The 16577-nt window shown below is 46.8% G+C and overlaps 1 protein-coding gene across 3 annotated transcripts in view; it reads left to right on the top strand.

The window, feature by feature from the left end:
* LOC138537982 (coagulation factor XIII B chain-like) overlaps positions 1 to 16577 on the top strand; it is a 1433866-nt gene that overhangs the window by 227343 nt on the left and 1189946 nt on the right. For 2 of the 3 annotated variants that reach the window (XM_069641495.1, XM_069641494.1), the window contains exon 3: positions 8028 to 8204. The exons of the other annotated variant lie outside the window; for it this stretch is intronic. In XM_069641495.1, the coding sequence (XP_069497596.1) occupies positions 8028 to 8204 (177 nt within the window). The remainder of the gene's footprint in view (positions 1 to 8027; positions 8205 to 16577) is intronic. 3 annotated transcript variants of the gene reach the window in all.

The raw sequence follows: 16577 nt of genomic DNA, 5'->3' as shown, positions 1-16577 counted from the left end.
CACAACAGAGAAACATTCTTTCTCTACTGTGGACCATCTGAGCTCTCTGTCCTTAAGCTGGCGACTAATGAAACCAATAGGGTGTTCCTTACCCTTCTCATCTACTTGTGATAGTACAGCTCCTATCCCAGTGTCAGAGGCATCTGTCTGCACAATAAAAGGTCTTTGGTAATCAGGGGCCCTGAGGACAGGGGCCTGGCACAAGGAGTCTTTCAAGCCATTGAAGGCCTTCTCACACTCTTCAGTCCAAGTTACTTTCTTGGGTTTCTTCGGAGTGGCGAGAGCAGTCAGAGGGGCAGCTATGGTGCCATAGTCTGCCATGAAATTTCTGTAATACCCTGTGAGTACTAAGAAGGCTCTCACTTGGGTCTGTGTAGTGGGGGTAGGCCAGTCTTGTACTGCTTGTACTTTACTGGGTAGAGGCTGTATCCTCCCTCCACCTACTTCATGTCCAAGGTAAGCCACTGATCCTTGTCCAATCTGGCATTTACTGGCCTTTATGGTCAAGTGGGCTTTCTGAAGAGCCTGTAACACAATACCAAGGTGTTTCACATGGTCTTCCCAGGTGGCACTGAAAACTGCTATATCATCCAGGTATGCAAGAAAGAATTCATCCAACCCATTCAACACATGATTCACAAGCCTCTGGAAAGTGGCAGGTGTGTTCTTCAACCCAAAAGGCATTACCCTGAACTGGTAAAGACCTTCTGGAGTTGAGAATGCTGTCTCCTCCTTGGATTGTTCTGCAAGGGCTATTTGCCAATAGCCTGCAGTGAGGTCAAACTTGCTGAGGTACTTGGAGGCACCCAAGGTATCCACCAGCTAATCTGTTCGAGGCAAGGGGTGTGCATCTGTCTTGGTGACAGCATTCAGAGCCCTGTAATCCACACAGAACCTCAATTCAGAAGTACCTGCTTTTGGAACCAAAACCACAGTGCTGGACCAAGGACTACTGGAGGGTTCAATCACCCCAAGATCTAACATTTTGTTGACCTCCGTCTTAATGTAAGACCGTACTTTGTCTGACATCCTGTATCCCCTACTTTTGGTAGGTACACTGTCTCCTGTGTCTATGTTATGTTTGCACCAAGGTGTCAAACCAGGGGACTGTGAAAACAGGGGGGAAAACTGCCTAAGCAAACTTTCCACCTCCGCCTGTTGATCAGAAGTCAGGTGAGGGGCCACTCGGACACCATCAAAGGAGCTATCTGAAGGACTGCTTTGAAACAGGTCAGGGAGAGGTTCAGACTGCTCTTCCTCAACATCTGAAGCCAATAGCAGTGCTGCGATTTCAACTCTTGGGATGAAAGCCTTCAGCCTATTTACATGGAACACTTTTGGAGCCTGTCCAGGCCTTCCAAGGTCCACTAAATAGTTGACCTCACCCAGGGGCTCCACCACTGTGTAAGGGCCTGACCATTTATCCTGTAAAGCTCTAGCCCTTATGGGATTCATGATCAGGACTTGCTGACCAGGTGTGAAGTTGATGAGGGAAGCTTTCTGGTCATACCAATGTTTCACCAGGGCTTGTCCTGCCTTCAACTTGTCTCTAACCAGACCCATCAGGAGTACCATCCTTTTTTTTCTGAGCCCTAACACATAGTCTACTATGTTGGTAGTAATAGGGGGAGTGGGCATCTCCCATCTCTCCTTGACTATGGCTAAGTGTCCCCGCACAGGGTGACCAAACAGAGGTTGGAAGGGGCTGAAGCCAACACCTTCCTGTGGTACCTCTCGGTAGGCAAACAGTAAGCATGGTAAAAGAAGATCCCATTTTCTTCTTTGAGGTTTTTCCAGAGCCCCAATCATACTTTTTAAGGTCCTGCTAAACTGTTCCACCAGACCATGGGTCTGGGGGTGGTATGCGGAAGAAAACTTGTAGGTGACCCCACATTCTTTCCACATAGCCTGCATATACTTCGACATAAAGTTGCTTCCTCTGTCAGACACAACTTCTTTAGGGAAGCCAACCCTAGTAAAGATGCCAAGTAAAGCTTTTGCGACTGACTTGGCAGTCACAGTTTTCAATGGGATGGGCTCAGGATATCTGGTGGCATGGTCGACCAATACCAGGATAAACCTATTGCCTGAGGATGTTTGGGGGTCAAGGGGACCAGCTATGTCGATCCCTACCCTCTCGAATGGTACTCCCACAACTGGGAGTGGTACCAATGGAGCTTGGATTGTTGAACCACTCTTACCAGATAACTGGCAGGAGGCACAACTCCTGCAGTGACTTTCTACTTGTACCCCCATCTTGGGCCAGTAGAAGTGCATGGATAACCATTGCTTGGTCCTCTTAATATCAAGGTGACCAGCAAGGGGGACTTCATGCACCAGCTGCAGGAGGAAGGGTCTTACAGCAAGGGGAACCACCAACCTCCTATGGTCTCCTTCTGTAGACTCTCTGGGCTCACTGTACAGGAGTCCACCTTCCCAATAAATCCGATGCTTCCCAGGAGGTTCACCCTCAAGCTGGGAGCAGGCCTGTCTCCTTAGGCCTTCCAGAGATGGGCACTCACGTTGGCCTTTACTGAATTCTTCCCTGTCAGGACCACCTTCTACTAAAAATTCGTTTAGTTCAGGATGGTCATTGGGGTCAAATACTTCAGGCATCACCACATCCTCTAACAACAAATGGGAGTCGAAAGGTTGTCACCTTCCGTCTATACCACAATTTTTATCACAAAACGGACAGAAGGATATTTATTTAAAAAGTATTCCTCAAGCTAAGTCCTTAGCAGTAACTAAATAGCCCTACAGGTAAGTAACCTCATAGCCCATTCCACCAGCCCTAGCACAAGGTGATGTGCCGACTACAAATGGGATGTCGAGGTCCTCTCCCTCTCCTCTTTCATCACTTTCCTGTCTTCTAAAAGTAAGTGCATACGTGATGGAGGTCGGTCTCAGCTTTAATGTTGCCACCTCCAATGTGTATGGCTTATAGCGTACAGTAAAATAACTTCCCTTTGACCACTAGGCAAGGGACATAAAACAATTTATTTCTGTTCTGGATAATCAGTCCAGTCTCACTTAAAGATAAGACCTATCTTTAAGTGGGACTGGGCTGATTATCCAGAACCCGATGCCCCATATATACAGACATAGGGGATGCATTTAAAGCAAACACAATCAAATACTTCGATCTCACTTAGTGTTAGACGAACAGAAATATATTGTTTTATGTCCCTTGCCTAGTGGTCCAAGGGAAGTTATTTTACTGTACGTTATAAGCCATACACATTGGAGGCGGCAACATTAAAGGCTGAGACCGACCTCCATCACGTATGCACTTATCACCACATCCTCGTCAGGTCCGGGTGATTGACCAACTACCTCCACCGCAGTGGTAGGCGAGTTAGGGGGAATATTCTCTTTCCCTCTTCTTGGTTTCTTGACTCCTTTAGCCTTGGGTTTCCCCGTTGGCTGGGGCAGAGCATTGGTCTTGGCCAGTGCTGCTCTCGTTTGAGACCTTGTGCAGGGTCTGTCAGCAGTATCTCCCACAAGCCCTAAAGCTCTGAGATCATTGCCCAACAAGACCTTTCCTGCGACACTCCTCTGAATGCTCACTGGAATCCTGACTGCTGTACCATTGATAGTAAGATTTACAGGTATTACTGGGAACATGAGAGGTGGGCCGTCAGCCAACTTAGTGGGCATCAGAGTAGCTCTGGCAACTTCCTCTGGGTCTACCAAGGTAGAATCCACTACAGTTTGACTGCACCCACTATCCCTAAGAGCTGGAGTATCTACTCCATTGATCAGCACACTGGGCCTCATTACAACTCAGGCATTAAGGGTTAACGCCGTCGTTAACCCTTAACGCCTGATTCCGATTTTAACGGCTGCTTTTAGCAGCCGTTAAAATCCATGGCGCTAAACCGCCTTGGTGCTAAATACGCCACCGTAATTTACGGTGGCGTAATTAGCGGCTTCCCCACTCCCATTATGCCCTGTGGGGCAAAAATGGGAATGGGGAAGGGTAAAATGGGAAATGGGGATTTACCGCCCCACTCACCTTGGAATGGGGCGGTAAATCCGCCATCCACCATGGTGTAAACGTAGTTTACACCATGGTGGTAAAGTTGGCGTACTTACCGCCTGGGTCGTAATGACCCCCACTGTCTTTAAAGTGGTGCTTGGTGTTATCTGTAATCCTAGCATAAGCCTCTGCGACTTTAGGCTCCCAGGAACCCAGGGAAACTAAAACTACCTCAGTTTCTATCCCACTGGGGAAGGAGTCTGAGGAGCAGGATGCTCCGGTAATCTCTTCTTCCTCGTAGGAGGAGAAGGCCAGATTAGCAGAGTGGACCCCCAAGGTTTTGACCTTACATATGGGATCCCCCTTCACGTGGTCAGTTGCTCCACAAGCAAAACAAGATCCATTGGGTCTGTTTACATAGGGGGGCCTATTATAACCAGAGTTCTGTTTCGGAGGCTGACCCCCACTACCCTGTGAGTTCTCTTGTGTCTTACCCTTATTTTTATTTTTGTGGCCCTTTTGGGAAGAAGATTTATCAGTTTACTCACCCTCCTTATCTTTGGACTTTTTCCCTTCCTCCTGCTTACCAGGATGAGTCTTGTCCTTATGGGACACTCGATGTGACACCCATAAATCTGCTGCAATGGCAAGCTTCTTAGGATCTATCTCCTTTGAATCTGCCAAATGCTGCTTAAGCTCAGGGGAAGAAGATGCAAAAATATGTTCCAGCATGACAAGACTTATCATACCTTTAAAGGTAGAAACCTTATAACCTTCGACCCAGCCAGTCAAGTTTTTTAAGGATTCAGTTACATAAGATACCCAAGTACCACCTTATTTTTTCTTATACTCTCTGAATCTTTTTAAGTATTGGGTAGGACTCTTTCCAAACTTTAAAATTAGAGTTTGCTTCAACATTGCAAAATCTGCTCTCTCAGCCTTCGACATTTCCATAATGGCACTGCAGCCAGAATGGGGCAGTCTGCTAAGTAACCAGGCAATTTTATCAGCATTGTCAACTTGTTGAACTTCACATGCATACTCAAATGTATTCAGCCAGTCCATAATGTCATTATTTTCCTCATACACACTGAGCAGATCTTTTGGGAACCTTGGATGAGAGGAGGCCCCAGACCCATGTCCAGGACCCTTGGATCAATTGGCAACTTGAAGCTTGGCCAGTTCCAAATGGTGATCCCTGTCTTTCTGTTTTCTGCCTGTTCTATCTTTAGCTTGGCCCTATTGAACTCAAGCTCTTTCTGGAGTTCGGCCATATTGAACTCAAGCTCCTTCTGCCTAAACAGCAGCTCTGTCTTCTTGAATTCAAGCATGGCTTCCCCATCAGCACTGGCAGAGGAAACATTGGACTTTCATCCTCCCTGTGCTCATGGTCGCGGTGGACCAGTGCAGTGGCAGAACTGTCAGTTCCACCAGTGAGAGCAGCCCCCCCTCCTTCTGCACTGTCCTCTGAAGCTATAGCGCTAAGCTGAGCTTCTTGCCAGGCCATGGTTCTTTGGATCATTTCCATTTTGGTGCCTTGAGAGGAGACACCTCTCTCAGCACACATCTTTTTCAATGTTTCGGATTTAGAAGCATTTAAAGTTAACACAGTACTTGTTTCCATACTGTTAGATAGGACTATGGCATTTAAAAAGTTATACTACGACAATTCACTATGTGTCCTGGTAGAAATAACTTGAAATGCCTTTGCTCGTGCGCAACACCGGATACCTTCAGTCCTATCCCACCGCTGTACACCAATTTGTTAAGATGGATTTCTGAACTCGGACCTGGAGGGGCAGAGGTTCAGAAGGCCAGCCTAGTTTCTTGGAACAAGGTAACCTCTGGACAAGCCAGATCAATCATGTTAGCGATGGCGGCGGTCAAGACTAAGTCTCAAGAGGGGTGAGGGTGACGGAAAGACCTCAATGAGCACACAAAGCAAGGACACTTACAAATTACTCCAGACAGGTGTTATAATAAAAATATAGACACATTTATTACAAGGCCTTTGTAACATCGATCATAGCAAAGAATCACAATAATACTAAAGTAAACCAACACATCACAATCAATACAATATATATACAAGACCGAGGGGTCTAAGGAGTTATGAGCACGTAATATGTAGACCACTTAGATGGGGAGGAAAACAGGCAGTGCAAGTAATCATTAGACCCAGTTCGACATCAGAAATACACCTAACTAGGAGGAAGTCCGAGCCCTACGAAGAGAGGAGCCTTATGCTCAAAAGTACCTGCACGCGCTGGTGCCAATGGATGAAGTAGGGTCTCTTCAAGCGTCTCAGGCAGTTCAGGAAGGTGAATGAAGCGATGCAGAACAAGTCCCCACTACTCAAACAAGGCCTCCACTTGTGGGCAGAGGCAGGGTGAGAGTGCGGGATAGAGTCGCTATTTCGCAACAGCGGTAGAAAAGACATGGGCTCCTGCGCGAGGGGCCACCGGTGGGGGTATGGACTACTCACCGGTCCCCGACGCAGGCAGACCCAGACTTCTCCAGTTCAGTTCACGTTGCTGGCAGGTTCAGCTGCGATCATCAGGATGTCTCGACACCGTGTAGATTCCGTGTAGGTGGATACAGGGTCGAGGGTGTCCCAAATGCAGCGGATGTGCACAGGTTTTTACCACAGCAGGGCAATACGGCAACCGCGTTTACTCTGGTCCGGGCTCACGCGTCTCACTTCAGACCTGGGAATGCCAAGTGTATGATTTTCGGTGTGAGGGTGCCGTGGGCACAGAGCAAGCAGTAGACCAAGTTTCGAGGGCTTCCCCGAAACAGCGGCAGTGACAGAGCAAAGCGTCCTGCGTAAGCTGGTCAGCCCACTGGTTGGCCCAGGGACACTTCTGAAGAGGCTTACTTGCTTGGTTTGTGAAGGTGCCGGGAATAGTTGATCCCACTATTCCAATAGGTCGAAGCGCCTTCGCAGACCTTCTAGGACGATCAGATGCAGAGGGGTCTCGCAGGACGACAGCGGCTCACCAGCGGTTCCTCGACTCAGCTTCTTGTTGCAGGATACTTGACTCCTTATCCCTTGTTCGGTGTGAACTCAGGAGTTCGACATGGTAGTGGTGTTTTCAGCCTCCTCTTATCCAAAGTTCCCTTCCTGCCAAAACGGAGGGGACAAAATGGGAAATCTGCTCACAAACACTCACACCATACGTGGACCTATCACGGACCACGGTGGTCCCAGGCATTCAGGCCACTCCAGACTCTCTGGCACCCAGGATGTGTATTGGGAACAGACATCTCAGCCCACATCCTGGAGGCATACACATAAGGCATGCAGAAGCCTGCGAAAGCTTTGGGTTTCGCGGGAAAGTGCATGACCAAATAAGGACTAACCCGGGTCGGCTCGACCTGGGGAAGGTGAAGGGGCAAGACGGTCAGGGGACAGGATAGAGAACCTCGTGGCATGGCCATTTTGGAGCCAGGCCACTTATTTGTGCCAAACGCGGTAAGCGCGGATAACATGGCGAAAAAGGGTTCAAAACACAAGAGAAACGATAGCTGCCACCAGTCCTGTCTGTGACACACTTGCACAGTTCATAATAAGTCCAGCGAGAGTTTCTAGGGACTTTTGAATGACTAGAGACCCAAGAGCGCGGTAAAGTAAGTTACAGTGCACTCTTGTTTCATGTTGCACAAAAGCTGCAACATGAGGAAAGGACTAAGGGAAACGAAGTCTCCCAGTACTGACTGTCTTAAGGGCATGTCAGTTTCCCCATAAGAATTGAGTGAAAGCCCAGAGGAGTGCAGCAGAAGGCTGCGCTTCTCTGGCAAAGTCTAGATCAGGGTGTAAAACAACAGCAAAAAAGTTTGGGGGTTGCCACATGGAAGGAAAATTACATGAAATATGAAATCTTTCCTAACACTGGATAATAATGCAAGCATGCCATAGTTTTAGCGAAAAACATTTGACTCACAATACAGTTATTAAAGAAAATACATGTACGAAAAGAATTTGTTATTTTTATAATGTTAAATCTGATTATACTGATCACTAAAACATACATTTTATTTTTAGGAACATGCAATTACCCATCGGAGAGCAATGTGCACTTTGACCTCGAAAGCACAAGATATACAGTAGGAAGAAGTGTAACCTATGAGTGCCACTCCGGTTTTACCAATCCAGAAGGATCTGTTCACGGATCAATAGAATGCCAGCCAAATGGAGTGTTTTCTAAAGCAAACTGCATGCGTGAGTACCAAAGAGTTTCTCATCTTTCCTGCATGGGGTGGACTGTTCATTGGACTGCGAAGATCAGAAGGACTAACACACTTCAGCTGTGTTTATTACTTGGCAAAGTGACACTTAATATGCAATATGTGTGGAAAACCTGAACTCTATGGCCCAGATTCGCAAAACCTAGTACCTCAGCGTTATGGACCACTGCCACCCCACTTGCATTGTTATCCCTCAAATATGGATAGAAATGCTTTCATTTATGTTTAGTATTTTAAAATGGCATGCCCTTTATGGGCACGCCAGTGTGATATTCGCTCCAAGCAAGCAGGTGGGTGCTGAGAGCATCTCATAAATCAGCTTCGGAAATGTGCTCTCAACATTAATGTATGCACGAGGGCTAGTCACTCATCATTTGCACTGCTGCTCAGTCCCCTGGAAATGCACAGGTCACCTTTATGGATAAGGTGACTCGTGCAGCCATTTAAAAAAAATGTTCACCCTTTTTTTTGAGAATCTGGCCCCATTTGATGAATGTATGCATGGATGGCTTTGGTATTAAATACCTCAAACGTTACTGTGAAGCAACTAAGTGCTGTATGATACGATGATGCAGTGATAGGGTACACTAATAGGAGAACAATTAGAAGGGTACACTGTGTAGGGTACATGGGAAGGACATGGAGAAAGGGGACACAGAAGATTACAGGCATTGGAAACAAGTTAGGGAGGGAACGATGGACCCAGTCTTCATACATTTGTGGGTAGATCCTCGTCTGTGTTCCCGCCCGTGAGTTTCCCCCCAAGCAGACCTGGCCTTCCTAATTGTTTTTTTCAGTCTCTTGGCTGCATCAACAATTCCTTCTCTTGACCTTTTCTGCTAGGAGAGAGGAAACAAAAGTGTCTTTCCTTTCCAGGCCCCAGAAGAACCCCAATTTGGCAAGTCATTAAACAACTCTTCCCGCCCCTTTTCTATGTCAATCCTCACAAAAGGCGACCAAGGACACAGGAACTGCTGGTTACTGCACTTTGCTAAAGGAAGGAGTTATTATTCTTTGAACGCTATGATATTTTAGTGTGGGGATGACCAAAATTGAATAACTAAAAGAATTTGCCACGTAGGGAACATTTCAAGAGGCCTTCTGGCCACACAATACAATGAGCAGATTACTCATCACATATTGTTGTGAGCAGGTACTACACATACTTGCGCTGTCTCAAAAAAGCATACTTCATGCATCTCAAAAAAGCATACTTCATGCAGAAGTAGCACCAGGAAGTGAGTGCCAGAAACGTCAAGCTGCCCCTTGCATATTTGAATGTTGATACTGTACCTTACACTCACAACGGGACTCCTGCACTGCCGGTTGATAGAGTGCTAGGAGAGTGCTAACGTCAAGAGGCCCACAGCCCCCCACCCACATGGGTAGGCATATCTGAAATGGGCCTTGAAGGGTCCATCTCCCACAATAACAGTTTTTCATGTGTGCTTCTATTTGAAGGTGCAAATGTAAAATAAAATTGAGCTCTAGTGGTATTCATGAACCATACTATGTTTACCACAGCAGATCAGGCAACTTCTTTCATCCACACCAAACTTCAACAGGCTGGTCTAGTTTACGGTGTTGGCGTTGGAGTTCATGCCAAAGTGCATTTCTCTGTCAATCAGGGAATGCGCTGAGACCATGCATTGGCCGGACCCACTAAAGCAAATCTGAGAAATTAGTCTAAAAAGTCCGAGGGTGGATTAGCCTTCATTTTTAGGAGATCTTTAGATATTTTAAATCTGTTAGGTAGGCAAGAGTGTGGAATGTGTGGCACTAAAACGTTATCAAACTCAAGTGAAATTTTGAGAACTGATTGGTCTCTGAAAGGGTTCCTTAGCGTGTTCTAAGATGTTCTTTGTTCTTGATCTCATTCTCCTACATAATATGGGAGCTGGTTGGATGGATGCCAATGAAGGATTTTATGTTAGTGTAGGACAATAACTCACTGAATAAGCATATACACTATCTCTCACTATGTAACATAGATTCAGAAATTAAAATGAAGATTCTTCAGCCATTTTACTTAACAAAGGGGATTATAAGGCTTACCCACCCACGCTCCTCCATATGGGTTTTACAGATATTAGAATTGAATTGTGTGTGACACAGCCACTTGTGCTAGGAAAACCCTTTCTGTTTATATAACTTGGAAGATAAGAAGGTACTATTGAACTGCCAATTGGCATGGGATTTCCAACTACACATTTTAAATGAAGTTAATAAATGAACTTAATATATTTATTTGTTTATCTATCAATGCATTTTATTATGGGAATTGAAGCATAATATTGCACAATGTGCCACACTAAGGTGAAAACCAATGCTACCGAGAATGAAGAAGAGAAGAAGTGTTGAGAAGTAAGTTGCATCAAACAACTGGCAACACTTTTGGCATGCATTCACCAAAGCCTATTTTTTTTTATTATAATTTTTTACATGCGTTCCACACTATGTCAAACAATGAGGGATTGTGGTATTGGTATGAATAAGATGTGTTCCAGGCTTTTATTTCCTGGCTGCACAGTGACCCTACTTGCATTCTTCCTTGCATATCGTCTTGCTTGGCTCACAAGCCAGGCTTGGTCAACTTCCCACCCCACCCCCCTGCCCAGCAGAACTCTTTTGGAGTGTAATGCAGCTTGGCAAACGGAGCCACAGAAGCAGCCATTATGTTTGTAGCACTATCCATGCCTTCTGTGCATCAGTGGGCCACCTCTAACATAGGCTGCAGGATGAAGTTGCCTCTCAGACTGTGGTTAGCCTAAGAGAAGGTGATTTATATATGTATTTACTTATTTATTTATATACAGGGATGAACAATGATCTTTTGATGGCAAAATAACATACATTGGATACAATATCAGATTTGACAGGAAGCAGTTAGCGTCTGAAGGCGAGTGACCCAAAAACCCGGGCGAAGAAATAATCCAAACGGCAAATAAACACTGCACCTCTTTGCAAAAGAAAACAAGGTTTATCTAATGCAAAAAAGGTTTCAGACGTCCCGTAGAACTGAACTGACATGGAGCTCTTTGACCTTTTCAACGGCTTTCAGGTTATAGAGCATCGAGACGGAGAGTTAAAATACTATGCATAATAATGAGTACAACATAATCCCATCACCCTCATTGGCTATCACCTATGGAACATGCTAATCCCTCCCTGTAGTTCCTGGCCCAATTGGCCAAATCTATGATAACCCCGTTCCTCTATGCACGTGGTCCCCTACATCGTCATTTCCGAATCCAGATACGGGATTGGTGAGTTACCCTGTGATGTTACATTCTCAGAGTGAGACTGTCATTTGATGTTCAATCAGCCGTTTTCAGACGCGCTCAGATTATACTAGTGAGGTCAACTCTGCTTCGATCAGACAATAGGTCTTCTCATTATACCAGACACTGCAGCGCCATGAGCCGCACCCATAACTTGTATTAAATTTATTGGCATCACTCCATTGGCATCTGCTCCTCTTATCCCCAAATCACATGCTTTTCCGGACACGGCTCCCCTCTTATATTCCTCCACCCCTGATGCCCAGTCATGACGTGATTAAGGCTCTGCTCTTGAGTCTGAATTTCAGAGATTTATTTGTGTTTAGATATACGTGTCCGTGTAGTTCAAATGGGATGGCCTATGGTGGGTAAGGGCAGTAGTGCTCTAAATCTCCTTCATGCCCATTGGCATCTCTTAACCTCATTCACTTTTCTCCTGAATTTGTCCTTCAAAGGGCGCATCCCTACCTACTCTTCCTGCCAATAAAATTCCATTCCCACCACGTTTGTGCTCTTCAGGTGGATACGATTAACACTTATCGGTGTACCATGGGTGCCTCTGACCTTGGCTTCTCTTCAGGGAGCAGGCACTGGCGTAACAGGGGCCCCCGCAGCCCCCGCGGTGCGGGGGGGCCCGCGGTGTGGGGGGCCCCACCAGCACATGGCTGGGAGGGGGCCCCAGTAAAAAAAAAAAATAATAAAATAAAATCTAAAAAAAAAAAAGTTTCTTTTGAAATTCACTCTGCATTCATAAAGAACATTTCTGTAAAAGAAATAATTTCGTTATGAAGGCAGAGTGACTACAAAAAGAAACTTTCTTTTTGAAGTCTGAGGGCCCCCGTAACCCATGACATGGAAGACCCTAGGCTGGAGGCCTCCATGTCATGGGGTGGGGAGGGGGGGGTGGGGAACCCTATGCCTTCAAAAAGAAATTGTTTGTTTTTGAAGCCACTCAGCCATCATAAAGAAATTATTTTGATTATGGTTCGGTCCTTAACTGAAATAATTTCTTAATGAAGTTATAGTGACTTAAAAAAGAAACAATGGGGCTCATTCGGACCATGCCGGTCCGGAAACAACGGTGCTGGTAAGCTTACAGGCACTGTTGTTTCCGGACCGGCATATTACAGGTCTGCCTTGTGGGGCTGCCGTGCCCGACAGGTCTGACCCTGCCAGGCACAGCAGCCACGGTAGGCAGACCTGTCACGGAAGCACCGGCACCGTTAACAATGGTGCATGTGCTTCTGTGTCCCCATTCCCGTGGAGTCTGGGGTTTAACGAAATTACCGGCACCTGATTTCCCAGCCGCCGGACTTGAAATAGCACGGTGGCACCGGGAAGTCAGGCCATAGTAATTTTTTATGGGTCTGGGGGCAACCCGCCGGTAGCACCGGCACGGTTACCGCTGGACCCGTAATGAGCCCCAATTTCTTTTTTAAGTAATAGGGCCCCCCCTCAACTCCATGAGGTGTGCGTGTATGAGTCTATGGTGAAAGGGTGCACACTCAAATGTATAGCCGGCTGCCTGTGTGTGTATGGTGAAAGGGTGCACACTTAAATGTATGGGTGTCTGTGGGGGTGTGCCTGCATGGTGAAAGGGTGCACACATAAATGTATAGGTGGCTACCTGTGTGAGTGTATGGTGATAGGGTGCACACTTAAATGTGTAGATGACTGGGTGTGTATAAGGTGAATGGTGTGTGTGCTTGTGTACAGGGGCACAATAAAACCTTCATTTCGGGGGGGCTAACCCTTCAAATGTTGGGAGAGGCGCTAACTTCACATGCGGTGGGGAGGGGGAAACTTATTTGTGTGGGCGCATCCAAATTATTTACGCATTTTAATGAGACTATTCTAGTGCAGATTCAATGTTACAAGCAGTTAACTCTCTCCTATAAGTCTCCTGTTCCCTCTCTACCCTTCCAATCACTCCCCTGGCATGCAAGTACTAAACCCACATCACAATTTCAATCGCCTAAACAATGTGGAATTTGAATGCAGGTACTAACAGTGAAATGCTTTACGTTGGTAATTGCTGGGTTCTTGTTAACAGCAAAAACCAGGTGCCGTTTAAAATCTGTGTCCTGTTCGGTCTGGCAACTGCTCTAAATGTTAGCCAAGTTGAGTCAATATAGCCCAAAATGTCAGGGGGGGTAGTGCTGAAGCCCAGTCAACTCAATGGTGTTGCGCTACTACTTGTGTTTAATGCCTTGCTTACCCCTAGCCCTATTCTTCCTCGTCCCAGTACTTATATACGAGGCAGTACGTGTGTTTGAGGCACTCTGCCTCATACAAAAGTACTGGGAAGAGGTAGAGGTACATGGAGGTAATGCCTGATTTAGCTACCTGTAATCTTCATCACTCCTAGTCCCACTGTTCCTCATCCCAGTACTTAGCTATGAGGCAAGGAGCCTCATACGAAAGCTCTGGGACAAGGAAGAGGGACGCAGAGGTAATTCTGGGCCAAGGAGCTGATTGTGGAGGTTGGGGTGGTGGGTGGGAGGGAGAGTGGATGTGTGGGTGGGCAGGATTGTGTGATAAATCATAATGGTTGTCCATGTCCAGGCTAAGCAGGCATGATATGTGGTATTAGTGGCTAGAGAGGCATTTTGATTTAGCCAGTCTAGTCATTCCTCAGTTTGGTATGACTTTCTTTTAACTGGACATTTCTGATAAAGTAGTCCTGCTAACTTTAATTACCTGGCTAGATTGGCATTTGGGTGCTGCCAGTCTAGCCATTTCTTACTGCGGCATTGTATATTTTTCTGGGCATCTGTGATAAAAATGATATGATGTGATTCAAGTCATTTATAATGCGCCTGTACACAAGTGTACACAAGGGAGGGATGATAGAGGGAGGACAAGACAAACGATCTCACTAGGCCTTGTGTCATTGTGAGAACGAGAAGTGCAAGGGAAAAGGGAGCAGGGAAGTGCAAGTGAGAGGGGAGGGGAAAACAGGGCAGCAATGCTCTCAGTAAGTGCAGCCAGGGCAGAGCAGCTATTGGTTGTGCAAGGAGAACAATGGACTGCAGGGTTACAGTTACAGCCCCTAAGTGCATGGTAGGCCCGGAGGCATTGCAAGGGTGACCAATCAAGAAAGAGCCTGGACTCAGAGAGACTCTGAGGGTAGCCAAGCAGCCAGTCAGTACAGCAGACAGGTAGGTCAGGTAGGTCAGCAGGGGGGAGAGAGAGCGAAAGCAGCAGAGAAGAGGAAAGCTTTTAGCTGCTTCCGAAACTTCAGGTTGTCCGCCTCAAGTTTGAGAGGGGCAGGGAGGCCATTCCAGTTGGAGGCACCAGCAGAGGAGAGAGGTCTACCCCCACTCTCTGCCTGGAGAAATGTCTAAGCCTTAGAGAGTTGGAGGTAGCTGAGTGAAGGGTTAGAGAAAGAAGGTATTTTTGAAGAGAGCATTGGATTTAGTGTTGGCACTGGCCCCAGAAAGCCTTGTGGGCAATGCAAAGGTTCTTGAACTTGATCCTTGCAGCCAGTGGAGAGATTTCAGGGCTGGAGAAATACAATCCCAGGGCTTGAGGCCAAGGCTAAGTCTTGCAGTCCTGTTCTGGATTATTTGCAGATGACGGAGACTAGAGGAAGACAGATTGAGAAAGTGGCTGTTGCAGTAGTCCAGCTTAGAGACAGTGAGCTTCTGGTGGAGAGTGAGAAAGGGAAGAGTCCCTTTGAGGACGAGCAGCTGGTAGTGGGACTTCTTGGTGATGTCCGAGATGTTAGGAGAGAAAGAGAGTGTGGCGTTGAAGATGACACCAAGGTTTTTTGCCTCGCAGGAAGGCAAAGGAAGAGGGCCCAAGGTGGTCTGCTATAGTGAGAGAGGAAACACAGTGGCAAGGGTCCCAATGAGAAGGATCTCTGTCTTACTGGCATTAAGGCAGAGATTGTTGGAGGCGCACCAATCCTGAATCGTGGATAGACAGTCAGGAATGAGCAAGAGAGGAGAGGAGGATGAGGGGAGCCTGAAGGAAAGCTGAGTCATCCGCACAACACTGAAAGTTAGAGGATAAGGTAGAGATCAGGGAGGCCAAAGTGGCCAAGTAGAGGTTGAAAAACCAGCGTGAGAGGATAGAGCCCTGGGGAATGCCACAGGTAGAGAGAGGTGGCGGAGAGAATGGGACCACGATCGACCTGGGAGTGGAGTGGCGGTCCAAGTGGAAGTAGGTCAGTCACTCTAGGGTCTGATCTGTGATGCCCAGGTTCTCGATTGAGTCGATTGATCAGGATGGGGATGTTGACCCTGTCGAAAGCAGAGGAAAGATGAAGAATGAGAATAGAAGGAATGCTGGAATCAAGGTTAGAGAGCAGCACAGGTGTTAAGGAGAGCAGTTTCCATGCCTCTGGCAGCTCTGAAGCCAGACTGATGGTCATGGAGACAACCAACAGATTCAGTGTGGAGAGTAAGCTGGGAGATGGCAAGCTTTTCCAAGAGTTTGCTCAGGAAAGGTGGAGATTGAGCGATAGTTTTCCAGCAGGTAGGATCAGCAGACTGCTTCTTGAGGAGTGGGTGCACAAGGGAGTGCTCAAAGGGAGAGGGGAACATTGCAGTGGCGAAAGAGTGATTACAGAAATCGGCCAAGGCTGGAGCGAGGGTGTCAATATGGGCTTTGATGGTTCTGGAGGAGCAGCGGAGCACCTGTTTGGATGACACTTTCATAGATCGGACTTGTCTAGAAACCTCGCCAGGTGTTGTCAGAGAGAAAGAGGAAAAAGGAGGAGGAGAGAAGAGATGGCCAAAATGGGCTGAGAGAGGAAGAGGACATAGAGGACAGGATGTCCTGAGATTTAGCAGAGAAATGAGAGGCCAGAGCTGTACAGAGGGCATGGGAGGGAACAGAAGAGGTATAGACCACAACAGGATTGACCAGTTCCTTGCAGATTTTAAAGAGTTTGGCCGTGTTGTTCGAGGCCATGGAGACACATGCTTTATTGTGTGCTCTCTTCTTGATGAGTGTTATTGCTTTGACTGGCATTTTGCTGAAAACAGTCTAGGTATGTCTAAATGTGGCCTGGCATTCTGTACTATAATGTTATTACGTGTTTACACTGGTCTACATTG

Source organism: Ambystoma mexicanum, chromosome 1q, assembly GCF_040938575.1.
Source record: "Ambystoma mexicanum isolate Mex_15411 chromosome 1q, UKY_AmexF1_1, whole genome shotgun sequence".
NCBI classification, from domain to species: Eukaryota; Metazoa; Chordata; class Amphibia; order Caudata; family Ambystomatidae; genus Ambystoma; species Ambystoma mexicanum.
The sequence above is the reverse complement of the archived record's forward strand: the minus strand, read 5'-3'. Positions and strand labels throughout refer to the sequence as shown.